The sequence below is a fragment of the Peromyscus eremicus genome, chromosome 1, assembly GCF_949786415.1.
Source record: "Peromyscus eremicus chromosome 1, PerEre_H2_v1, whole genome shotgun sequence".
NCBI classification, from domain to species: Eukaryota; Metazoa; Chordata; class Mammalia; order Rodentia; family Cricetidae; genus Peromyscus; species Peromyscus eremicus.
The window spans coordinates 167465019-167491666 of NC_081416.1; the positions used below are offsets into that span (position 1 = coordinate 167465019).

At 51.2% G+C, this 26648-nt stretch overlaps 1 protein-coding gene across 3 annotated transcripts; it reads left to right on the plus strand.

Annotated features, from left to right (window-relative positions):
* Nucleotides 1-405: 405 nt before the first annotated feature.
* Nucleotides 406-24875, plus strand: Atp1a3 (ATPase Na+/K+ transporting subunit alpha 3). 3 transcript variants are annotated; one of them, XM_059253517.1, is made up of 22 exons: nucleotides 406-429; nucleotides 526-585; nucleotides 744-947; nucleotides 3463-3576; nucleotides 3669-3803; nucleotides 4393-4510; nucleotides 4625-4893; nucleotides 6835-7033; nucleotides 7110-7219; nucleotides 7323-7457; nucleotides 11050-11242; nucleotides 11497-11672; nucleotides 11754-11890; nucleotides 13161-13290; nucleotides 13889-14057; nucleotides 20544-20698; nucleotides 20801-20924; nucleotides 22389-22534; nucleotides 22932-23062; nucleotides 23707-23808; nucleotides 24116-24207; nucleotides 24548-24875. In XM_059253517.1, the coding sequence occupies exons 1-22, from the start codon at nucleotides 427-429 to the stop codon at nucleotides 24574-24576; spliced, it is 2931 nt and encodes a 976-aa protein (XP_059109500.1). In that variant the 5' UTR covers nucleotides 406-426; the 3' UTR covers nucleotides 24577-24875. The 3 variants fall into 3 exon arrangements, with proteins under 3 accessions (XP_059109500.1, XP_059109498.1, XP_059109499.1); XM_059253515.1 differs by lacking the exon at nucleotides 406-429 and having other exon boundaries at nucleotides 13161-13311; XM_059253516.1 differs by lacking the exon at nucleotides 406-429 and having other exon boundaries at nucleotides 13161-13311; nucleotides 24122-24207.
* The last annotated feature ends 1773 nt before the right edge of the window (nucleotides 24876-26648 follow it).

Genomic DNA, 26648 nt, shown 5'->3' on the forward strand with positions numbered 1-26648 from the left:
TAAATAGATAAATAAATAAATACTTTTAAAAATTAAAGTGGTGAAGGGGAGATACTCCTAGACACAAGGAAAGAGACAAACAGACCCCAAGTCCCAGAGATACCTGGACCCAGACACAGTGAGGCCAACCAGATGAGACACGTCTCGGAGGGATTCTGGGAGCTACCCAAAGACACTAGGAAGGCACAGTGAGACACTGAGAGACACAGAGACAACGCTAACCTAGAGAGGCAGAGGCCAGGCCAAGATGAGCGCCGGGGCACGCGGGGCCGGTGTCGCTCTGGAACCCCTTCTCGCCCGCAGTCTGGTGGCTCTGACAGCTACCGTGTCGCCACCTCGCAGGACAAGAAAGATGATAAGGGCTCGCCCAAGAAGAGCAAGGCCAAAGAGCGCCGGGACCTGGATGACCTCAAGAAGGAGGTGGCCATGGTAAGTGTCACCTCCCCCTCGTTACCAACCCACAATACCCCCACCTGCCTAGAGAAGCTGTGTGAGATTGTGAGCCATCTCCCCCAATCATTTCAGACAGAGCACAAGATGTCAGTAGAAGAGGTCTGCCGGAAGTACAATACGGACTGCGTGCAGGTGAGGATGGGCGGAGCCAGGGCTGACGTTGGGGCCCTGGGTCTGAGGGAGGAGGGCTGGAGACTGGTTTGTTCCGAGTACTTGTGGGTGCTGTGGTTTTGATTTGGGGTGCCAGGGCTTCTCCAGGGAGGTTCCTATATGAGTGCCATGCTTTCTAGGGTCTGACACACAGCAAAGCCCAGGAGATCCTGGCTCGAGATGGGCCTAATGCGCTCACACCACCTCCCACCACCCCGGAATGGGTCAAGTTCTGCCGACAGCTATTTGGGGGCTTCTCCATCCTTCTGTGGATCGGGGCAATCCTCTGCTTCCTGGCCTACGGCATCCAGGCAGGGACTGAAGATGATCCCTCGGGTGACAATGTGAGTATGCCACACCCTGGCCTGTGCAGGAACACAGCCACAGCCACATCTGCCCCTCTAGACTTTTCAAAGCCTCCTCCTTACCTTCCATCATCCAGCTGTGACAGTTACCTCTGAGAAAACAAGATCAGAAATAAGGAAGCCACAGCTCCAGACAGCCTAAGACAGCTGAGGTGTGGTTCAGTGGTGGCAAGGTTCCATGGGGGCCTGGGCTCAGTTCTCTGCATTCATAGAGGATATGTGTGGTGGCACACTACTGGTATTCTCTCACACAGGAAACTGAGGCAGGAAGATTATGAGTTTGAGTCCAGACTAGGCTACGTAGCAGAATCCTGTCTCAAAAAATGTTGGCTCGGAAGAAGGCTGAATAGGTAAAGCACTTGCTCTACAACCAGAAGGGCCTGAGTTCAAATCCTCAGCACCCACTTGAAGCTGACACACTGGCATGCATCTGTAATACCAGTGCTTCTGTGGGGAGATGAGGCAGAGATAGGAGCATTTCCAGAAGCTCACAGGCCAGCCTGCCTGAAGTATGCAGTGGGGGTAAAAGAGAGACCACAGGATTAGAGAAACGGTTCAGTGTTTGCTGCTCTAGCAGAGGACCTGGGTCCGGTTCCCAACACCCATATGGCGGCTTACAACCATCTACCACTACAGTTCCAGGGGGTCCAGTGCCCCCTTCTGGACTCTATGCACAAGGCACACATGGTGTGCAAAGATACGCATTGGCAAAACAGTCATATGCAAATAAGTAGGTAATAAAAAAACAAATAAACAAAAAACAAGAGGCCCTCTCTCAAAGTGGAAAGTGAAGACCCATACCTTATGTTGCCCTTCCTCCACACATGCCATGGTGCATACACATATGTACACATGCACACGCCCTTGTTCACATGAAAGAATGCGTGTGCACATAGTTTTTAATTATAAAAAAGGAAACTGTGTAGGTCAGCTGGTGGAGTGTTTATCTGGTGTGCATGAAGGCCTAGGTTTGATCTCCAGCACCACGCAAAACTGGGTGTAGTTTCGTAAGCCTGTTGTGCAAGCGCTGGGGAGGCTGAGGCAGGAGGATCAGTTCAGTGTCCACCTGAGTGAGCTACAAGAGACCCCAGTTAAAGAGAAAAGGGGGTTGTGGGATGAACTAGAGCTCTGGCTTAAGACTCTCCGACCTCAGCAACTTTGGAGACAGGTGCCACCGCATGGTCACAGCCTAACAAATGACTGGAGGTGAGGAAAGTCAGGGCTCATCTAACCCCACACAGGAGACAGGCGTGAGACAGGGCTGTTACAGTCCTCACACCTGTGGACACAGAACCCCACACAACTATGCAGAGGTCTTCACCTGTATATGAGGAGTGAACCTGGAGCGTCCCATAGGAAGACAGGTTCAAACACAGGGACATAGGCACACACAGGTGCCCTCTGGACAGAAGCGGACCAACTGAGCCAGACATGGTGGCCAACACCTGTCATGCCAGCATTCAGGAGGCTAAGCCAGGAGGAACAAAAGTTCAAGGCCAGCCTAGACTACAAAGATCTCATCTCAAATCAGTGGTGGGTGAAGTGGGCTTTAATCCCAGCACTCAGGAGGCAGAGGCAGGCGGATCTCTGTGAGTTCCAGGCCAGCCAGGGCTACATAGACACTGTCTCAAAAACAAACAGACCCTGGGAAGTGGTGGTGCACACTCTTAATCCCAGCACTTGTGAGGCAGAGGCAGGCAGATCTCTGAGTTCAAGGCCAGCCTGGTCTACAGAGTGAGTTCCTGGACAGCCAGGGCTATACAGAGAAACCCTGTCTTGAAAAAGCAAAACAAAAACAAAAAAACAGACAACAGGAAAACAGAGCCAGATTTGGTGATACATGCTTGAAATCCCAGCACTACAGAGGAAGAGGGCAAGAAGATCCAAGAGTTCAGGATCATCCTCAGCTATGTGGCAAGTTCTAGACTCACCTGGGCTATGTCTCAAAAAAGAAAAAGGAAGAGGTGGGGGTTAAGCACTTGCCCTTTAGGCTTGAAGACCTGAGTTTAAGCCTCAGAATTCCTGTAAAGAAGCTGCTGTGGCGACAAGCATTTGTAATCCCAGCGCTGACCCCTGGAGCTTGATGGCCCCGGCAGCCTTGCCCACCTGATAAATTCCAGGCTGTGAGAAACCCTGTCTCTAAAAAATATAAAAGGTATATGGTGCCCAAGGAATGTAACCTGAAGTTGTCCTCTAACCTCTGTGCGCGCGCACACACACACACACACACACACACACACACACACACACACATAAAATGTAATAATTTAAAAAAAATAATAAACACAAAAAAGCGGAATGACAGACTCAAACACACAGTCTTATAAACACAAGGTGAGGCCTACAGGCATGTATACAAGCAGACAGGCACACACACAAAGAATGAGGCCACAGGCAGATGCACAAAGCTCCCTCACAGACCTGGGGGTGAAGGTGAGTGGGGAGTGTGCACAGCTGTTGTGATGACGTGTTCCGTACACATGTGTTCCCACAGCTGTACCTGGGCATTGTGCTGGCTGCTGTGGTGATCATCACAGGCTGCTTCTCCTACTACCAGGAAGCCAAGAGTTCTAAGATCATGGAGTCCTTCAAGAACATGGTTCCCCAGGTGAGGAGGGCCCAAGGGGACAGAAGGAAGTGGCCAGATGGGACTCCCTGGCAGGGGAAGTTCCAGGGCTGACTCTTCTCTCTCACACCCAGCAAGCCCTCGTGATCCGGGAAGGTGAGAAGATGCAGGTGAATGCCGAGGAAGTGGTGGTCGGGGACCTGGTGGAGATCAAGGGTGGGGACCGCGTCCCAGCTGACCTTCGCATCATCTCAGCCCATGGCTGCAAGGTGAAGTTCCAGCTCTGTTCTCTGCTCTCAGGAATGAGGAGGAAGATCTCCTGAGTGCCTCATAGACCCAGAGCTCCAGGTCCCAGCCCTCCTCCCTCAGACCCAGGGATCCAGGTCCCAGCCCTCCTCCCTCAGATCCAGGGATCCAGGCCCCAGCCCTCCTTTAGACCTGGTAGTCTAGGCTCAGGCCCATCCCACAGGAATTCTGAGGGACTTTTTTTTTTTTTTTTTTTCCAAGACAGGGTTTCTCTGTGTAGTTTTGGTGCCTGTTCTGGATCTTGCTCTGTAGCCCAGGCTGGCCTCGAACTCACAGAGATACGCCTAGCTTTGCCTCCCTAGTGCTGGGATTAAAGCCATGCGCCACACTGCCCGGCTTCTGAGGGACTGTAGACGTGGGCCAGAGGTCCTATTCCTGCCCACTGTCCTTTAATATCCTGCCTCCTGGTTTCCCAGATGCCACAGGCCAGTCAGGGCTCTCCTGGCTTTTTCTGTAACTTCCTGGGACAGGCTTTACTTCAAGGCCCCGTGGTTCCTTGCTCTCTGTTCCCGGGCCTTGTGCTGAACCGTAACTCTGCCGTTCAATCCCCAGGTGGACAATTCCTCCCTGACGGGTGAATCTGAGCCCCAGACCCGCTCCCCGGACTGCACACATGACAATCCCTTGGAGACCCGGAACATCACTTTCTTTTCCACCAACTGTGTGGAAGGTGAAAGAGGGGACCCCACGGGCACAAAAAGAGAGACGTGGCTCAGGAGGTGGGGTACCCCGCAGCCTTCTGAGTTCGGGCAGACCTGAACTTCTCCTCCCTTTGGCCCTACAGGCACCGCTCGGGGTGTGGTGGTGGCCACGGGTGACCGTACTGTCATGGGCCGCATCGCCACCCTGGCCTCGGGCCTGGAGGTGGGCAAGACGCCCATCGCCATTGAGATTGAGCACTTCATCCAGCTCATCACTGGCGTGGCGGTGTTCCTGGGCGTCTCCTTCTTCATCCTCTCCCTCATTCTGGGATACACCTGGCTCGAGGCGGTCATCTTTCTCATCGGCATCATCGTGGCCAATGTCCCCGAGGGCCTTCTGGCTACCGTCACGGTAATGCTGAACACCGAGGGACGGGGCGGGGCCACAGGACCCCTGGGTCTGAGGGAGGAGGAAGAGGGTCCGATCCCTAGGTCTGAGGGTGTCAGATGCCCTGGAACTGGAGTTACGGAGGTTATGAGTCGCCACATGGATGTTAGGAACTGAACCCAGGTCCTCTGCAAGAGCAACAAGTGCTCTTCCCACTGCGCCATCTCTCCAGCGCCTCAGCGCCTTAGAAAGACAAAAAAAAAAAAAAAAAAAAAAAGCCGCTTTATTTTATGTATATGAGTGTTCTGCCTGCATATATGCATGTGCACCATGTGCATGCCTGATGCCCTTGGAGGTCACAAGAGGGCATTGGATCCAGTGGAACTGGAATGACAAACAGCTATGAGCCACCATGAGGGTGTAGGGAACCAAACCTGTGTTCTCTGCAAGTCCAACAGATGCTCTTAACCACTGAGCCATCTGTCCAGCCCCTGCCCCTATTGCATTTTAATTCAATTCACAAAATTAGGAGGCACCCACTAATTGCAAAAGTGGAATAGTAGTTGTTTGGTTTTTTACAATTTATGTATTACATTTGTGTGTCTGGGCATGGGAGTGCAGGGTGTGGGCGTGTGTGGGTGTGTCTGTATTAGCACTTGCACACACACCATAGTGCCTAGGTGGAGGTCAGCAGACAACTTTCAGTTCTTCCACCATGTGTGGGTCCTGGGGATTGAACTCGGGTCGTCAGGCTTGGCAGCAAGTGCTTTTATCCACCGAGCATCTCACCAACCCACTTGTTCCATTTTTAGAGTAAAGTAATGGCCGGGCGGTGGTGGCGCACGCCTTTAATCCCAGCACTCGGGAGGCAGAGGCAGGTGGATCTCTGTGAGTTCGAGGCCAGCCTGGTCTACAGAGCGAGATCCAGGACAGGCGCAAAGCTACACAGAGAAACCCTGTCTCGAAAAACCAAAAAACAAACAAAAAAAGAATAAAGTAATGCTCCCCCACCCAATACCCTGTCTTCAGCTCCCCACCCCAGACGCACGAAGTGAGTGCATTGTTTAAATATGGCCCTTCCCTCCTTCCCTCCTCTCTTCCTCCCTCCCTCCTTCCCTCTTTTTATTTATTTTTATTTTATGCACATTGGTGTTTTGTCATGGATGTCCAGTCCCCGGAACTGGAGTTATAGACAGTTGTGAGCTGCCATGAGGGTGCTGGGAATTGAACCTAGGTCCTCTGAAAGAGCAGTCAGTGCTCTAAACCACTGTGTTTAAGATACTATAGTCTTTTTTTTTTACCATTTTTTTTCTTTTTTAAAATGTTTTTTTAAAAGATTTATTTATTTGTTTGCTATGTATACAGTGTTCTGCCTGCAGGCCAGAAGAGGGCACCAGATCTCATTACAGATGGCCGTGAGCCACCATGTGGTTGCTGGGAATTGAACTCAGGACCTCTGGAAGAGCAGCCAGTGCTCTTAACCTCTGAGCCATCTCTCCAGCTCTCTTTTTTTCAAAAATTTTTATTGAAATTTTTATTTTATAGAAAAAAAATGCATTACACCCTGACTGCACTCTCCCCTCTCTCCACTCCCCCGAGTCCTTCTTATTTTCTATTTTTAATTTTAATTGTTACTTATTTGTGAGCTGCCTGATGTGGGTGCCGGAAATCAAACCCGGGTCCTCTGCAAGAGCAGCCAGTGCTCTCAATCACTGAGCCGTCTCTCCAGCTCCCCCCCACACACACCCAGCTTCAGTTGCTTTGAGTGTGAGTCTGTTGTACCTACCGCCTATGAGAGCATTCTACTGTGTTTTGAGGCCACGTCTGTGTCTGGTCATTTGTCCAACAGCTACCCCTACCACTCCAGCCTTGTCTTCTCACACTCACCCCACAGCCCCGGGTGCTCCCCACGGCAGGTGAAGTGCGTACATCTGTGCAGCTCCCCTGTCCTTGCCCGTCCTCTAGGTGTGTCTGACCCTGACTGCCAAGCGCATGGCTCGCAAGAACTGTCTCGTGAAGAACCTGGAGGCGGTGGAGACGCTGGGCTCCACTTCCACCATCTGCTCAGACAAGACCGGCACCCTCACCCAGAACCGCATGACTGTGGCCCACATGTGGTTTGACAACCAGATCCACGAGGCCGACACCACTGAGGATCAGTCAGGTCAGTAGGGGCTCAGGGCGGGGACTAGGGCACCCCATCCCAGGGGGCCTTGTGGCCTCACACGTGACTCCTACAGGGACCTCTTTCGACAAGAGCTCACACACCTGGGTGGCCCTGTCCCACATCGCTGGACTCTGCAACCGGGCTGTCTTCAAGGGCGGGCAGGATAACATCCCTGTGCTCAAGGTCGGTGCAGCTGCCTGCCCACTCTGACCAAACGCCCCTTCCCCCTCCTCCTCCCCCCTCCCTCTCCCCACTGCTGACTGACCAGGTTTTCTGTCTACCGCAGAGGGACGTGGCCGGTGATGCCTCTGAGTCTGCCCTGCTCAAGTGCATTGAGCTGTCCTCGGGTTCCGTGAAGCTGATGCGTGAACGAAACAAGAAAGTGGCAGAGATTCCCTTCAACTCCACTAACAAATACCAGGTACGAACTCCAGGTCTGTGTGCTCTGTGGGTCTTCCTGGGACAATATAAAGAAATGTCTGGGGGCCTGGAGAGATGGCTCAGTGGTTAAGAGCACTGACTGTTCTTCCAGAGGTCCTGAGTTCAAGTCCCTTCAACCACATGGTGGCTCACAACCATCTCTGGCGCTTATAATAAATAGCTAAATCTTTAAAAAAAAGAAAGAAAGAAAGAAAGAAATGTCTGTCTGAGCTGGGTGTGTTAGTGAACACCCGTGAGCCCAGTGCTTGGGAGGTAGAGGCAGGAGGATCTGGAGTTCATGGTCATCCTCAGCTGCAAAGTGAGTTTGAGGCTAACCTGGGCTATACAAGACCCTGTCTTAGAACAAGAAACAAGTCAGGCATGGTGGCACAGGCTACAATCCCAGCACCAAGGAGGTGGAGGTAAGCGCGTCAAAGCTATCCTCGGGTACCTAGCAAGTTCCGGGCCAACCTGGGCTACATGAGACCCTGTCCATCCTGGTGGAGCGTGGTGAAAGGATGGGATGATTAGGGTTAATTATAGGAAACGAGGGCGACAAGTTACTTACAGGAGCTTGGAATGACTCAAAACAGCTGCATCACCAAAAAATGCCACCTGTGGGTGATGGATGACTCACGAAAGCTGTGTTATCCGAGTCCCAACTCCTGGACAGCTGCGGGGACAGGAGGGAGGGCTGGGTGACTCTCCCCTTCCCATCCATGAGTGAGAGCCTTCTGTAGGTCACCACGGAACTCTGCTCCACGATGGCACCAGTCATGTCCGGCATGGAGGAAATAGCTGCTTTACCACATGGGGACAATGACCAGGGGTTGCAGTTTCTCTACGATTCCCGAGTTTAGCCACCTCTGTCCCACTTCCATCTGGCTTTGGGGCAAGATACTAATCTTTACCGAGCCTCAGTTTCCCATCTGTAAAACTGAGGATGAGGATAGAGGAGTGGGGGAAGGGCAGTGGCTGAAGCAGAGAGTTCCATAGTGAGAGGTTGAAATGGGAGGCGCAGGAGCCAAGAGCGTCCTATAGTAGAGGGTGGGCCCGGGCCACCGTCTCAAGAACAAGGGTAGCGTTTTTCACACATTTTCCAGATATGTTTTTAAGCCTCTTGGTCCTGTTTTAGGTATTGGGGTCCACGGGGTAGTGAGAGGAGCAGTGAGACCCTTCCTTTCTGATACTCAAGTCCTAGGAGACAGATAATCAAAGGTTGAGGGGAGGAACCCTGCAAGTTTAAAGAGTGTTCAGGCGGCAGACAGCACGTGCAAAGGTCCTGAGGCAGGAGTGTCACCTGCCTGAACTACCGGCAGCCAACATGGTAAGGGACCGAGGACAAGGCATACAGAACTGTGGGAGCTCTGAAGGCTGTGGGGGAGAGCCGGCTATGACTTTGAGAGGGCCAAGAACCATGACAGGAAGCAGAGGAGGGAAGACAGAACCCTTAAGTTAGAGAGTTTTATGAAGCTACAACTCACATACCAGGAGCAGATGTGTTAGTGTGCTTGGACTTGGGCAACCACCCACAGAGTCCATTTTAGATTGTGTTTTACCGCCTCAGAAAGAAACCCCCGCACTCTCTCAGCTTCCGCCCACCCCTTCTCCAGCAGGCCCTGCCCCCAGCCTCAGCAAACACTAACCTACTTTCTGTCTCTGTGGATTTACTTGTTCTGGACATTTCATTAAAAAAAAAAAAAAAGGAATCGTGTAATACTTGACCTTTTTAAAAATCCATTTTATTTTGCTCCACCTCGTTCTCAGGATCCATCCACACGTCCACCAGAGCCTCATTCTTTTTTTAAAACATTTATTATTGTGCGTATATGATGGTGGAGGTTGCTTGTGGAGGTCAGAGGACAACTTTGTGGAGTCGGTTCTCCCCTACCTTTATGGAAGTTCCAGGGATGGAACTCGGGTCTTCAGGCTTGAACAGCAATCACCTCTACCCATTGAGCCATATACCACCAGTTCCCTAATGACTTTGTTTGGTTGGTTTTGACTTTTTTTTTTTTTTTAAAGTAAGGTTTCTTGTAAGCAAAGTTGATAAAGTTAGTATCACAGCATGGTACAGAGAGGCAGGAACCTATTGGAGTGGGTCTTTTTTTTTTTTTTTTTTTTAAAGTAAGGTTTCTTTGGTTTTGACTTTTTTGAAACAGGGTTTCTCTGAGTAGCCCAGGCTGTCCTGGATCTCACTCTGTAGACCAGGCTGGCCTCCAACTCACAGAGATCCACCTGCCTCTGCCTCCCGAGTGCTGGGATTAAAGGCGTGCATCACCGTCGCCTCCATCGCCTCCACTGCCACCGCTGCCGCCACCACCACCAGCTGGATCCTCGTGACTTTTTAATCTATTTTCTCTTTTATTTTATTTTTTCAGTGTTTTGAGACAAGGTCTCGCTTTATAACCCAGCCTGGTCTAGAAATCACTATGTGACCCTGGCAAGACTCAAACTCATAGTGATTCTCTGCTTCCGCCTCAGAAATACTGTGGTGGCAGATGTGGGCAGATGTTCCCAGCTGCTTTAGGAGAAAAAATATACTTCATTGTGTGACTGTGTCACATCTTGCTGACCCATTCATCTGTCGATGGACAGTTGGGCTGTTTCCACCTTTGGGGGAACTGTTGAGCTCTTTGCCAAAGTGGATGTAGCATTTTTCACTGACTTATGGTTTCTTTTTAGTTTTTATTTACTTTGGGGCTAGGAATGGAACCCAGGACCTTAGTGTTAGCAAGCACTTTACTTCTGAGCAATACCCCTACCTTTTCTTGATGGATTCTAGGCAGGTACTCTACGACTGAGCCACACACCCCAGCCCCTCACTGGGGGATTCTAGGCAAGTACTCTACCACTGAGCCACATCCCCAGCCCCTCACTGGGGGATTCTAGGCAGGACTCTACCACTGAGCCACACCCCCAGCCCCTCACTGGGGGATTCTAGGCCATTGTTCTGCTGTTGAACTTTGGCCCAGGCTGGCTGATATAGGGAAAGTAGATAAGAGATTAAAGTGAGGGTTAATGATAGCTGGATGCCGGGGCTAGGGCAGCAGAGGAGAGAGTGAGAAGAGATTAGATTCTAGGTATGCATCAGAGGCAAGCTAACTGCTAGACTGGGGGTGGTTGTACACTGAGTTCCAACAAGGCAGAGAGAAAGTATATGATCCGAAGACAGCTGGAATTTCTGTGAGAGAGATGGACAGAGGGGCTGGAGAGATGGCTCAGGGGTTAAGAACACTGACTGTTGTTCCAGAGGTCCTGAGTTCAGTTCCCAGCAACCACATGGTGGCTCACAACCATCTGTAATGAGATCTGGTGCCCTCTTCTGGTCATACATGCTGTATACAAAATAAATAAATAAATCTTTTTTAAAAAAAAAAGAGAGAGATGGACAGAGACAGAGAGACAGAAAAGGATTGAACAGAGATCTCCAGGAAACTTGAGAAACAGGAAGAGGCCTGGAGAGATATGGGCAATGCTCATATCTTAGGCATCTGTGCTATCCTGGCATGGGGGTAGGTACTCTCCCTACCTGGGTGCAGACAACTTCCGGGTTCCCACATGGCTTAAGTATACACTCTTCTCTGTTGCAGCTATCCATCCATGAGACTGAAGACCCCAATGACAACCGATACCTGCTGGTGATGAAGGGCGCCCCAGAACGCATTCTGGACCGCTGTGCCACCATCCTCCTGCAAGGCAAAGAGCAGCCTCTGGATGAAGAGATGAAGGAGGCCTTCCAGAATGCCTACCTGGAGCTTGGTGGTCTGGGCGAGCGTGTGCTGGGTGTGTATTGCGGGTGGGGCAGGAACAGCTCCGGCTCTAAGGACCCTTTGGGGCCAGAATGCACCGTGAATGAATGAGTGGATGAGTAAGTGAACAAGTGAATGAAGTCATTGCTGAGAAACGAATGCTGGTTGGCTCCTGGCTGTGTGGGAGACTGACTGCCGAGAATCCAGACAGCTGGGAGCAAATGGGATGCAGACATGGAGGTCTTGAGGCTGATGCCTTCATCTACACTGCCTTGTCCCTATCACCAGGTTTCTGCCATTACTACCTGCCTGAGGAACAGTTCCCCAAGGGCTTTGCCTTTGACTGCGACGACGTGAACTTCACCACAGACAACCTTTGCTTTGTGGGTCTCATGTCCATGATTGACCCTCCCCGGGCAGCTGTCCCCGATGCTGTGGGCAAGTGCCGCAGCGCAGGCATCAAGGTGTGTCCTTGGGCAGCTTGGTGGGTGTGGTCAGGGGCTGATGCAGGATGCCAGGCTATCCCTAAAACACAATGATTACAGGTCATCATGGTCACCGGTGATCACCCCATCACAGCCAAGGCCATTGCCAAAGGTGTAGGCATCATCTCCGAGGGCAATGAGACTGTAGAGGACATTGCTGCCCGGCTCAACATCCCCGTCAGCCAGGTCAACCCTAGGTGAGTAGCCGCGCCTCCTCCAGATCCTGCTTACAGGGCCCTCCCCTTGGTCCTCAGTACCGCCCCAAACGATGCAAACACAAAGTTTTAAAAAAGCCAGTTATGGTGGTGCATACCTATAATACTCAAAGGAGGAGGCAAGAGGTTGAGAGCTACACAGCAATATCCTGTCTCTAAACACTGAGGACTGAGAATATAGCTCAGAGACAGTGCTTTCCTAGAGTCCCCCAGTGAGGGGCTGGGGGTGTGGCCCAGTGGTAGAGCCCCTGCCTAGAATCCCCCAGTGAGGGGCTGGGGGTGTGGCCCAGTAGTAGAGCCCCTGCCTAGAATCCCCCCAGTGAGGGGCTGGGGATGTGGTTCAGTGGTAGAGCCCCTGCCTAGAATCCCCCAGTGAGGGGCTGGGGGTGTGGCTCAGTGGTAGAGTCCCTGCCTAGAATCCCCCAGTGAGGGGCTGGGGATGTGGTTCAGTGGTAGAGCCCCTGCCCAGAATCCCCCAGTGAGGGGCTGGGGTGTGGCTCAGTGGTAGAGCCCCTGCCTAGAATCCCCCAGTGAGGGGCTGGGGGTGTGGCCCAGTGGTAGAGCCCCTGCCTAGAATCCCCCCAGTGAGGGGCTGGCGTGTGGCTCAGTGGTAGAGCCCCTGCCCAGAATCTCCCAGTGAGGGGCTGGGGTGTGGTTCAGTGGTAGAGCCCCTGCCTAGAATCCCCCAGTGAGGGGCAGGGGGTGTGGCTCAGTGGTGAGTGCTTGCCTAATAATAAGAGGCTCTGGGTTCCATCCCCAGCACCACTCAAAAAACAGGTGTGTGGGAGGAGCCGGTTACAGTAATTATATTTAAATATTTCTTCTTGAGACAGTGTCTCACTATATAGTCCTGACTAGACTAGAACTTGTTATGTACACCAGACTGGCCTCGAACTCAGACATCTGCTTGCCTCTACCTCCCAAGTACTGGGATTAAAGAAATGCACTATCCCACCTAGTGGTCAGGTTATAAATAATCATAAACAGTTGCTCTCAAAGGATTTAAGGAAGCCCCATATTTCTTCACTCTGCTCACAAACTGTATATTTATGTTTTGTCTTTCTGGCTTCTGGCTTTTCCATCTTTATGTCTGGTTCTTTCTTCTTTCTATCACTCCACCCTCCATTTCTGGTCCCTCAGTCCTTATCACATCCCTCCATCATCCCTTCTCTGTCTCTGTCTGTGGTCTGTCCCTCTGTCTGTCCTGTGCCCCCACTTCTCACTTGGCCTCTGCTCTTTCTGCTCTTCCCAGGGACGCCAAAGCCTGTGTGATCCACGGCACCGACCTCAAGGACTTCACCTCGGAGCAGATTGACGAGATCCTGCAGAACCACACCGAGATTGTCTTTGCCCGCACCTCCCCTCAGCAGAAGCTCATTATCGTGGAAGGCTGCCAGAGACAGGTAAGCTCCCACCTAGTCAGAGGGGAGGGCTAGGCCTGGATCCTGGGTCTAAGGGAGGGAGCTAGGGCCTGAACTCCTGGGTCTGAGGGAGGAGGGCTGGGCCTGGATCCTGGGTCTGAGGGAGGCTGCTAGGGCCTGGATCCTGGGTCTAAGGGAGGAGGGCTGGGCCTGGATCCTGGGTCTGAGGGAGGCTGCTAGGGCCTGGATCCTGGGTCTAAGGGAGGAGGGCTGGGCCTGGATCCTGGGTCTGAGGGAGGAGGGCTGGGCCTGGATCCTGGGTCTGAGGGAGGAGGGCTGGGCCTGGATCCCTGGGTCTGAGAGAGGAGGACTGGGTCTGGACCCCTGGGTCTGAGGGAGGAGGGCTGGGCCTGGATCCCTGGGTCTGAGAGAGGAGGGCTGGGTCTGGATCCCTATGTCTGAGGGAGGAGGGCTGGGTCTGGATCCCTAGGTCTGAGGGAGGAGGGCTGGGCCTGGAACCCAGGTTTGAAGGAGGAGGGCTGGGCCTGGACTCCTGCGTCTGAAGAAGGAGCGCTGGGTCTGGAACCTCGGTTCTCAACCTCACCCTGCCTCCTTGCAGGGAGCAATCGTGGCTGTGACTGGTGATGGTGTGAATGACTCCCCTGCTCTGAAGAAGGCTGACATCGGGGTGGCCATGGGCATTGCTGGTTCTGATGTCTCCAAGCAGGCTGCCGACATGATTCTGCTAGATGACAATTTTGCCTCCATTGTCACTGGTGTGGAGGAAGGTGAGCGGTCTGGGGGCGGGGAGGCAGGCAGCAGGGACTGGGTCATTGCTGGAAGCTTTAGGAAGGGGGGCAGCAGGCCAGGTGTGCAGTAGTATGCAAGGCCTCAAGATGGGATCACAAGGCAGGATGGGCTGCGGCTGCGGCATTCCTGCATCACCTGGCACCAGTGCAGTCTAGAAGCATTCCAAAGTCCTGTAAATGCGGTTACTGCAAAGGAGGGGATGCTGGGAGGTGTGGAGGGCCCCTTCCCCTGATATAGGCTGGGGTGCAGTCGTCTTCCAGAGCGGACAGGAACAAGAATGGACACTGAGCCAAACTGGAGGTTCACGATGAGACATTCGCTTGAAAGGATGGGGGAGGGGGAAACACAGGCAAAGAAAAAAATGTCAATTCCTGCAAAGTGAGGTGAGGGAGCCAGGTGCGGGGCTGGGGTTGGTGTAGTAGGAGAGTCCCCACTGCAGAGCCAACCAACACCAGCCCCATTTCCTGGAGGGTCTAGAAGTGACCACAGAGGGGGCTGGTTTATGTTTTATTTTATTCTGATCATTGATAATGCCATTGGTAATTACAGAAAATGCCAAAGGAAAAAAAAAAAAAACTAGAGTCACTCTAACCTATAACTGTTCATGCTTGTATCATTTTTCTCCCCGAGTCTCTCCCCCATCTGAAATGTCACTACTTGCTGGGTGTGGTGGTACACCTATAAACCTGAGACTCAGGAGACTGAGGCAGGCGAGTTGTTGTGAGTTCTAGGCCAGCCTAGGCTATGAGTGAGACCCTGTTCCAGAAACACACACACACACACACACACACACACACACACACACACACACACAGAGAGAGGGGGTAGGGGTGTTGGTCAGTACTATAATGAGCCAAGGATGTAGTTCTTTGAGTTTCATCCATTGCACCAAAAGAAAAGGTAAAAATAACGTTAAGGATAAGCTGGCCATGGTGGTGCACACCTTTAGTGTCAGCACTTGGGAGGCAGAGACAGGTGGATCTCTGTGAGTTTGAGGCCAGCCTGGTCTACAAACAAATTAAGTTGCAGACTAGCCAGAACTATACAGTAAGACCCTGTCTCCAAACAGAAAACCAAAGTATAGTCAAAAAAAAGCTGAGCCCACATTGACAAGCTAGATACCATCAGCCCTTGTCCCCAGTATCCCAGAAAAAAAGCACAGATACTTCTCTTGTCCCCAGACATCTTTGCCTGGGCGGGACAAAGCTCTACAGGCAGGGAAACAAGTTTTCTAAAACAATTAACAAACATATAAAATAACAAGTTGTGGGCAATGTTAAGAAGCCCATGGAACTCTAGTTTAGTGGTGGGAGCTATGCTGGAGGCTGAGGAGGTTCACAACCAGGTGCAACTTAGTGAAACTCTGTCTCTAAGTAAGTTACCAAGAGACCTGAGGGTTTGGGGGCGGGGGTGGGGGTGGGGGTGGGGGGGTATGGGAGGAGTGTGTTGTCAGCCTTGCCCTTCTGAAGGGCAAGAGGCTGGGTGGAGTGGGGTGGGGGCTTTAATTTCCACAAGGGGAAATTACAGATACTAGAAGTATAGTGAGTGGCATGTGACATCCCCTGCCATTGTCACTGAGCTGCAAGTGATCTGTTTCTTCTCTACACACTACCACATGCTGATGTATGTTGAAGTATCCTTGAGTCATTCTTTTGCCTAGGGACATTTCAGAATGAGAAACAAATAGCTTCATTAAAGGAATATGATTGCCACATGAGGACACTAGGAGGTCAGAGGCCTTTGATACAATGAGGACTTTTGTTTTGTTTTGATAGGGTCTCAATTTGTAGCCCAAGCTAGCCTACAGTTCACTATGCAGCCCAGACTGGTCTTGAGCTCACAAAAGTCCTCTTGCTTCAGCCTTCTGAGAGCTGGAATTACAGGTGTGAGCCACCACGACTGGCTGGATTTGTTTTAACAGATACATAAAAACCTAAGAGGTGCACATATTTGCCAGGGGTGCTGGTGTATATGCCTTGGGAGACTAAGGCGAAAAGATTTAGTTCCAGGACCAGCAAAAAAAAAAAAAAAAAAAAAAAAAAAAGAGGGGTGCTGGAGAGATGGTTCGACAGTTAAAAGAGTACGTGCTGCTGTTGTAGAGAACCCAAGTTTGGTTCCTAGCATATTTGCCTGGCCCTTCACTACTGTCTGTAACTCTAGCTCCAGGGCTCCGGCGCCCTCTTCTGGCCTCTAGGGGCACTACACTCACTTGCACATCCACCCACACTCATAATTTAAAAAACAAACAGCTAACTGGGAGGCATAGTAAAGAATGCCTTTGGGGCTGGAGGGATGGCTCAGAGGTTAATAGCACTGACTGCTCTTCCAGAGGACCTGAGTTCAATTCCCAGCACCCACATGGTGGCTCACAACCATCTGTAATGAGATCTGGTGCCCTCTTCTGTATACATAATAAATAAATAAATAAATCTTAAAAAAAAAAGAATGCCTTTGATTCCAGCACTTGGGAAGCAGAAATAGGCGGATCTCTGTGAGTTTGAGGCCAGTCTGGTCTACATAGTGAGTTCCAGGACATCCAGAACTACACAGTGAGACCCTGTCTCAAAAACAAAACAAACAAAGCAAAAAGAAAAAAAAAAACCCAACCAAACACCAGCTGTGCTTGGTGGAATATGCCTGTAGTTCCAGCACTTGGGAGGGACCTCAGGTGTTCAAGACCAGTCTGAACTAGACAAGATGTTGAAAAAACAAACAAACAACAACAACAAAAACCCCAAAATTGTAGCTCCTAATTGGGTTGCCATGTGATATTTTGATATACATATGTGTTGGTTACTGGTTAAATTGGGTTAAGCATGTCTTCAGTTAGCATTTCTTCTGGGAGAAAATATCCAGTGCTCTTTCTCCTAGCATTTGAGACATTTGGTGTGTGCATAATCGACTGTCGACCTGTTACACAGCAGCATACCAGTTTCCTACATCTGTGGACTGTTTTCTTTTTTATGTGTTGAGGATGCAGCTCGGGTCCTTGTGCATACGAAGCACACGCTGTACCTACTGAGCTACGTCACAGCCCTTTACTCGGATTGTAGCTTAGCACTCCGCATAACTTTAGCACTCTCCCTGGCCCCCTTTCCAGACTCTCATAACCGCCATCTTACTCTCAACTGTGAGATCAGCTCTCTGTTTTTAACACTGTGTGTGTGCCTGTATGTGCACATGAGTACAGGTGCCTGATAAGGCCCGGGGAGAATGTTGGATCCCCTAGAGCTGGAGTTAGAGGCCGTTGTGAGCCATCAGACAAGGATGCTGGGAACAAAACATGGGTCCCCTGCAAGAGCATTATCCACTCATAACCACGGAGCCAGCTCTTCAGCGCCTCCCCCCACCCCTTTTTAGGAGGAGGGATTTTGAGACAAGATCAGCCTTGAACTGGTGGCAATCCTCCTGAGATTACAGGTGTGTAACGCCACACCCGAATAAGATTAACTCTTTTAGATTCCGTCTGTGGGAGAGAGCATGTGGTACTTGGCCCTCTATGCCCAGCGCAAAGGTTTTCAATACATCCATTTCATTCTTCTTAAGTCTTTTTTGTTTATTACTTTACTTAGTGTGTATGGATGTTTTGCCTGCATGTATGTCCATGCACCACGTGTGGGCAGTGCCCACAGAGGCCAGAAGACACTAGATCCCCTGGAACTGGAATTATAGACACTTGTGAGCTACTATGTGAGTGCTGGGCACAGAACCTGTGTCCTCTGGAAGAGTAGCCCATACTCTTGACCACTGAACCACTTCTCCAGCCCCTGTTTTTAATTTTTTAAGGAATCCGCCATACCGTGTTCCAAGATGGCTGTGCTAATTTACATTGTGGAAGGCAGCTATGGCCACGACTGTGCCACCAATGCTGCACTTCATGTGGCCCTGACCTACGGTGTCCACAGTTCCCCTTTCCTTCCCTGCCTCCTCTCCAGCTCTTTTCCTTTCGATCAGAACCACCCTGTCTGGGGTAGTGTGATGTCTCCCTGCTCTAGTCCCAGCAGCTATCAGTGCTGCTGTGCTTTCGAACACGGCATATAGTCTTTGTTTTTAAGGATTCTTTTTTCTGCCTTTTGAGACAGAGCTCTGTAGCTCTGACTAGCCTGGAACTCCTGGAGATCCAGCTGCCTCTGCCTCCCAAGTGCCGGGACTAGAGGCGTGTGCCTCCACACCCAGACTTGATTTTTATTGTTGAAACAGTCCTGGGTGGCCTGGAACTTGCTATCTAGACCAGGCTGGTCTCAGAGTTGCTGTGACCCTCCCTACCTTTGCCTCCTATTAGAATTACAGGCATGTGCCACTGTGCCTGGCCTATTTGTGTATTCTCTTTGGAGAAATGCCTATTTTAGTCTATTGCCTTTTTTTTTTTTTGACAGTATCTCATGTAGCCCAGGCTGACTTGACCTTACTATGTAGCTGAGGATAACCTTGAACTCCTGATCCTCCTGTCTCTACTTTCCAAGTGTTGAATTACAAGTGTACACTACCACACCTGACATTTTTTAAAATGGGTTATAAAAATATAAATAAAATTGGAATTTTTTAAATCTTTATTATTATTATTTTGGAGTTTTTTTGAGACAGGGGTTCTCTGGGTAGCTTTGGAGCCTGTCCTGGAACTAGCTCTGTAGACCAGGCTGGCCTTGAACTCATAGAGATCTGTCTGTCTCTGCCTCCTGAGTGCTGGGATTAAAGGCTTGCACCACCACCACTCAGCTTCTTTTTTTTTTATTAATTAAATTAATTTATTTATTTTACATCCTGAGCAAAGTTTCCCCTCCCTCCTCTCCTCCCATTTCCTCCCATCTGCCTCCCCCATCCACTCCTCTGTTTCTGTTCAGCAAGGCAGGCCTCCCATAGATATCACAAAGCATGGCATATCAAGTTTCCCTAGGACTAAGCTCCTTTCCTTATATTAAGGCTGGACAAGGCACCCCAGTACGAGGAATGGGGTCCCAAGAGCCAAGCGAGGCGTTGGGGACAGGCCCTGGTCCCACTGCAGAGAGTCCCACAAGTAGATCAAGCTATTTTAATGACTTCCCTATGGCTCGACACACGTGTGGAAGACAATGGGTGGGGCTGGCCGTGTTAATCCTCAGGTTTTGACTTGGTGTGCACTGTACTGACTGCATTTTTTGAGACACAGCAGACGCATCAAGAGCTAACTTGATAGATGTTTGCATATATGGACACCTGAACCCTCTCCAGAGTCTAGTCAATAGGAATAACATGTAGAGGGCTTGTCTAGCATGTGTAAAGTCCTGGGTGTGATTCATAACACTGCAGAAATAAGAAGCAGACAGACAGACAGAGACAGACACCCGGCTCTCCACTAAAATCCCTTCCTGGCCTGACACCCTCACAGTGTGGTGTTCACTGTCCTGACTTCTTGTCATCTAAATGGGATCATGCAATACGACAATTTTTGTATCTGAATATTATTTTCCTTGATTTTTTAATTTTTATTTTATTTTATTTTGAGGCAGGTCTCATTATGTGGCCCTGGGATAAAAGGCCCAGCATCCACACCCAGTTTTTTTGTTTTGTTTTATTTTGTTTTTGATGTGGTGCAAGGGTTTGAACCCAGGGCCTCATGAATACTAGGCAAGCACTCTACCAACTGAGCTACAGCCCCACTCCTGTGCCTGACTTTTATCACTCAGTTTAATACCTCAGATTCGCCTGTGAGCTCATGAGTTCGTGGCTCCCCTTTTCTTTTCTGTGATGCTGCATAATGTAGCCACTACTCACCTGCCATGCATTTTCAGCTTGGCTCTGATTTGAGGCTATTACGAATATTGCTATGGTAAACATTGGTGAACTTGGTTTCTGGTGGACATAACCAATCGTTTCTCCTGGATATAAACCTGGAAATATAGTTAGTGGGTTCATGAGGGTAAAGGATGTTTTAACCTTGATGGAAGCTACCAAACAGGCTTTCCAAGTGGTTCATGATCAGAGGGGTCTATGCAAATGTGAGTGGATGAGGGTGAGGTAGATAGGATGCAAGGGGCTGGGGGTGTGGCTCAGTGGTAGAGCCCCTGCCTAGAATCCCCCAGTGAGGGACTGGGGGTGTGGCTCAGTGGTAGAGCCCTGCCTAGAATCCCCCAGTGAGGGGCTGCCGCTGTGGCTCAGTGGTGGAGCCCCTGCCTAGAATCCCCCAGTGAGGGACTGGGGTGTGGCTCAGTGGTAGAGCCCCTGCCTAGAATCTCCCAGTGAGGGACTGGGGGTGCGGCTCAGTGGTAGAGCCCCTGCCTAGAATCCCCCAGTGAAGGGCTGGGGTGTGGCTCAGTGGTAGAGCCCCTGCCTAGAGTCCCCCAGTGAAGGGCCAGGGTGTGGCTCAGTGGTAATCTTGTCTGGCCTAGGTTCAATCTCCAGTACCTCACAAAAAAAAAAAAAAAAAAAAAGCAATGACATGGGGCTCCAGTGGACTCCAAGTTCTAAGCCTGCTCCTCCCTCTACAGGCCGCCTGATCTTTGACAACCTGAAGAAATCCATTGCCTACACTTTGACCAGCAACATCCCAGAGATCACACCCTTCCTGCTCTTCATCATGGCCAACATCCCACTGCCCCTTGGCACCATCACCATCCTCTGTATTGACCTGGGCACCGACATGGTAAGTTGGGCTACCACCTAGAACAGGGGTGGGGCCACCCTCACAAGCATGCGCTCTCTTGTTCTCTCTCCACTCACACAGCCTGGTCTCTCTTCCATTCAGGTCCCCGCCATCTCCTTGGCCTACGAGGCTGCTGAGAGTGACATCATGAAGAGACAGCCCAGGAACCCACGCACAGACAAACTGGTCAATGAAAGACTCATCAGCATGGCCTACGGGCAGATTGGTGAGGACTGCTGGGTCTCAGAACCATGTGCTAGCCCAGCAGAGTGGGAGTGCCCCAGTCTGAGTGTTCAAAGTGTGAGGCAAGAGCCTCTACTTCTGGGGGCCACACCGCAGAGCCCTAGAGGGTGTGTCCAGGAAAGCAAAGCCCATGGGGCTGAAGCAACCCATGTTTGGATTCCTCTTAGGTGGTTTTATGTGTGAGTGTGTGTGTGTGTGTGTGTGTGTGTATGTGTGTGGTTTGTTGTTTGTTTTTTAAGTATCTCAAGCAACCCAGGCTATCTTCCAACTCACTATGTAGGCAAGAATATTCCTGAACTTCTGATTCTCCTGCCTCCACCTCCCAAGTACTGGGATCACAGGCATGTGCTACCACACCCAGTTTATTACTGGCTGTGGATTAAACTCAGAGCTTCATTGCATGCTAGGCAAGCAGGCACTCGGCCATGTGTGCCTCACCCCCAGCCCTTTCCCTCGTCATGTTTTCTGTTGTTTTGTTTGAGGCAGGGTCTCACTGTAGCTCTGGCTGTCTAGAACGGGGACAGATCCTTTGTCTCTCCATCCTGAGTGCTCATGGGATCCCAGGCGTATCCAGACTTTAGCATCATCATTATTGTTGTTTATGTTTATTTACTTATTTAATTTTTGTTGTTTTGTTTTTTTCGAGATAGGGTTTCTCTGTGTAGTTTTGGTGCCTGTCCTGGATCTTGCTCTGTAGACCAGGCTGGCCTTGAACTCACAGAGATCCGCCTGGCTTTGCCTCCCTAGTGCTGGGATTAAAGGCATGCGCCACCACAACCCAGTGTGGTTGTTTATTTTTGATGCAAGGTCTCATTATGTAGACCAGACTGACCTTGAACTCACAGAGATCCACCTGCTTCTGTCTCTCAAGTTCTGGGTTTAGGGGCACACACCACCACGCCTGGTTATTTTTATTAGTATTAAACCTAGAGCTTCTTGCATGCTAAGCAAGTAATTTACCACAGAACCACACCACTAGCCCTTCACTCACTGGCAGATTCTAGGCAAGCACTCTGCCACACTTACGTCCCCAGCCCTCTTACTTTTTATTTTGAGGCAAGGTCTCGCTAAGTTTGCCAGGCTGGCCTTGAATTCATCCTGTAACCCAGCCAGAATCTGAGTTCATGTTTTAGTTTCCTGAATAGCTGGAGTCACAGACCTGTGGTAACAAGCCTGGCTCCTCCAGGATATTTAGAATATTTGGGCAGCCTGAGTCCGGTAGCAGTGGGCCTTGAGGGGTGGGGGTCATCCATCTGGATAGCTCCCTCCCCAAGTCCCTGACCAAGTGACCATCTGGGACCCCACCACCAGGGCCTGGAGATGCCATGGCTTAGGCAAGAAGACTGAGTAGCCCATAGACGACTGTAATGGTCTCAAAGTCATTGGAGGGCACTGAGCACGCTGCCAGCTCTCTCCTCACGCTCCCCTCGGCTCCCTTCTCCCCCAGGGATGATCCAGGCCCTCGGTGGCTTCTTCTCCTACTTTGTCATCCTGGCAGAAAATGGCTTCTTGCCTGGTAACCTGGTGGGCATCCGGCTGAACTGGGATGACCGCACTGTCAACGACCTGGAAGACAGTTACGGGCAGCAGTGGGTGAGTGGGGCTGCGCATTGTGCCTCGGGACCAGAACAACAGCTAGTTCAAGTCCCAGGCCGGCCTCTCTGTCCTGAGGGCCACATCCAACCACTCTCCCTGAACTCTCTACAAAGCCCAGCGTGGGTTTTCTCTCATATCTCCGTCAAAGCCTGGCTCCTGTTTGTCCCTAATGGACACCCGCAGGGTGGTGTTTCCTTCCTAGCAAACAATTAAGGCCCCCTGATTCCTCGTTCTGAAAACACCTGCGTCTTCCTTTGCTCCCAAGAGGCTACAGATTCAAGAAGGAAGGCCCATTTGAAGAACTGGAAGCCCCGTGCAGGGGGGCGGGGCAGTGAAGGACTCTGGGGATGGGTCACAGGATACCACCCCACCCTCGTACATCTTGCTTCCACAGACATACGAACAGAGGAAGGTGGTAGAGTTCACATGCCACACGGCCTTCTTCGTGAGCATCGTGGTGGTCCAGTGGGCTGACCTGATCATCTGCAAGACCAGGAGGAACTCTGTCTTCCAGCAGGGCATGAAGTGAGGGCCTGCGGCTGCACCCCACCCCGGGTCTGCCTGTGTCTCTCCCCACTCCCTCTGAGCTTTGGTTGTTCTGCCTTGGGGTTGCTTTGTTCTTGAGGGGCACGTGTTTTAGATTCAAAGCTTGTCTCTCTCCCTTGTGGGTGGAGGTGGAGTGCTCTGGGCCTCCAGATCTCACTTTCATTTATAACCATTGCTTCTATAAAGCTGTGCCTGCTTCTCTCTTTCCCTTGCTTCCCTTCTCCCCGTCTCTCCCTCCTTCCCCCTTTCATTTTTTTTTTTCCTGCTTGTAACAGTGCGCAAGCTAGACTCGAACTCACGGCAATCCTACTGCCTCAGTCTCCCAAGTGCTGGGGTCACATGCCTATGCCACCACGCCTGGCTGCTTCCTCTGTCACCAGCCCTTACATCTCTCATTGTCTCTGTGGCTCTCAGTCTCAGGCTCTCTCCACATTTGTTTCTCTGCCTGGGTCCCGTCCTGTGCCCCACGGCCTTCGCTTTTTCCCCTGTGTGCGCATCATAGTGGGCTGGTGACTCAGAGTCTTGCTCCGTTTGCTCTTCCATTCATGTCTGGGTGTCTGTGGGGTGGGGGAGCCTGGTGTGGGTGTGCTCCAGGTCTAGCCCTGTCTCGCCTGTGCCTCCAGGAATAAGATCTTGATCTTCGGCTTGTTCGAGGAGACGGCCCTTGCTGCCTTCCTGTCCTACTGCCCAGGCATGGACGTGGCCCTTCGCATGTACCCTCTCAAGTGAGTGCCCAGGCCACCCAGGAACTCCCCACTCCCACACCTTCTACAGCCTGGGCCTCAGCCTTCAATGTTTAACCCACTCGCCCTGGTGTTTCTCTGGATGTCCCTGTTCGATCCCCCATTGCCAACCCTGTTCTGATGCCACCAAGTCTTCCCACCTCTCAGAGGGTCACTCTGCAGATCCCCAGGCCCTATTCAGGATCCAGGCACTCCTCTGTGGCACCAAAGATCCTGGAAGACTGGCCATCTGGTCCCTCCACATCTGGGGACACCCCTCACGTCCCCTCTTCTCTTTTCCTCTCTGCAGGCCTAGCTGGTGGTTCTGTGCCTTCCCCTACAGTTTCCTCATCTTTGTCTACGATGAGATTCGCAAACTCATCCTGCGCAGGAACCCAGGGGGTGAGGGCTGCGTGGCCAGGGGCACAGAAGGTTGGGAGGAGGAGCAGAGGGAGGCTCTTTCACCAGTGGCTCTCTCGGGATGTGTCTTCCCATTTTGCCCCTCCCCCTCCTCTCTCTCTTTCCAAGTGAGACTGTGTGCCTTGAGACAGGGTCTGTGTAGCTCAGGCGACCCTTGAACTCACGTCCCTCCTTGCTTGAGTTCTTCAGGGCTGGGATGGCGGGCCTGGCACCATGCCTTGTTTTCCATGCCCCTGTTTCTTCCTAAGCCCCTACCCCTTACTTGTATGGCTCTCTGGTCTGTCTTCCTTTCTCACTTTGTCTCTCCCTTCTGTCATTCCAGGTTGGGTGGAGAAAGAGACCTACTACTGACCTCAACCCACCACATCGTCGCCCGCGTCTTCCCTGCCCCCAGCCCAGGACAGCCCTCTCCGACCCCCCCCATTTTGTACTCTGGGGGGAGGGGCCTTCTCTCCCCGTGGCCCCCCTCTCTCCCTGTGGCCCAGCCTCACCTCCCACACCTTGGTTACCTCCCACTTTTCCCTCTCCTCTCCCTCTGGCTGGCTTCTCTCCCCCCACAGCCCCTGCCTTTCTTCTCCCTCCCTTTTCTGTGTCTCCCCCTCTCTCCCTGGTGACCCTGTCCCTCATCCCCTCCTTGGGCTCTTTTTTACTCCCCCCAGCCCCGTCCTCTGGCTGATGCCATTTCCGGTTCTAATTCTGAACAATGATCAAATATATCAGTGGGGAGAGAGAAGCTGTGTGCGTGTTGTGCCTGCTAGCCAGAGCCAGGGACAGATGGGGCGCCCTCTGCTGGTGCCCAGTGTTGGGTGACTCACACGAGCCACCTCATGAGTTTAGCTGGTAAGGGGTGCCACAAAGTCTTGGGCGGTGCAGAATCGTGGCTTTTGGATTCTAGGGAGTTAGAATTTTCAACCCAGTGGGCTTACAGACAGGGAGTGGAGGAGCATGGGACTTGAATGGTAGAAAGGGTCTTCTCCTTCTGAAAGGGAGGTCAGAGCCTGATGGTGGTGATAAGTGCTGATGCCCCTCCTAAACAGTGTCCTAGTATTCACCAGTGTGAACCCGGGCGGTGGTGGCGCAGGCCTTTAATCCCAGCACTCGGGAGGCAGAGGCAGGCGGATCTCTGTGAGTTCGAGGCCAGCCTGGTCTAGAATGAATTCCAGGAAAGGCTCCAAAGCTACACAGAGAAACCCTGTCTCGATAAAACAAACAAAGAATACTCATCAGTGTGAGGCACAGGGAGGGAAGTGACTTGCTGATGGGCACAGAGCTACAGAGAAGCGGACAAAGGGCTTAGGACCGAGGCCATCCCAGTTCTAAGTTATCATGCTCATTTCCTCTTTCACTGAGGTCAACTTTCACACATTCACACCCTCGAGTGCACAAAAACAACAAGAAACTGGGGCTGGAGAGACCAGTGCTTCAGAACACTTGCTGCTCTTGCACAGGACCCGGATTCGAGTCTTAGCACCCACATAGTGGCTCACAAAGTATCTGCAACTCCAGTTAGTTCTAGGGGATCTGATGCCCTCTGTGGCCTCCACTGGTACCAGGCATGCAAGTGGTGCACAGACATGCATGCAAACAAGATATACATACACATAAAATAAAACTGAAATTAAACCAGGCATGGTGGCCCACTCCTTTAATTTTAGCAGAGGCAGGTGAACCTCTGTGAGTTTGATTGAATTCAGCCTTATAGACACAGCAGGTGTTAGGCCAGCTAGGGCTACACAGTGAGACTATATCTCAAAAAACTTTTAATTAGAATTGAAAAAAAAAAAACTTTTAAAAAGTGTGTGTGGTGGTGTGCATCTGCAGTCCGAGCACTGGATAGGCGGAGATGAGTGACGGTTGCTGCTCACTGGCCAGCCAGTGGAGAAGAATCAGTACGTTCCAAGTTTAGTAAGAAACCTTGTCTCAAAAAGCAAGATGCAGCCAGGCACGGTCATGCACACCTTTAATCCCAGCACTCAGGAGGCAGATGCAGGGGGACCTCTGTGAGTTGGAGGCCAGCCTGGTCTACAGAGTGAGTTCCAGAGCAGCAAGGGCTACACAGAGAAACCCTGTCTCAGGAAAAAATAAACAAGTAAATGAATGATGTACAGACACCCAACATCAACTTATGGCCACCACACACAAAGTGAACACATGTGCACATATACTCACACATATATGAGCACACACAAAACTAGACACTAGTACCATACATGCACACACCCTTGCCTAACTTGTGAAAAATTCAGGGTTCCATCCCTAGTGTAAATAAATAAATACAATCTATAATTTGATACCAAAATAAAGTATCTGTGTGATCACCGCCAGGCAAAGGTACAGAACTTTTCTATCCACCTAAGAAACTTCCCCCCTGCCTATACCCGCTGGCTCCTCTCCAATGACAATGTCATGCTAACTTGTCTGTT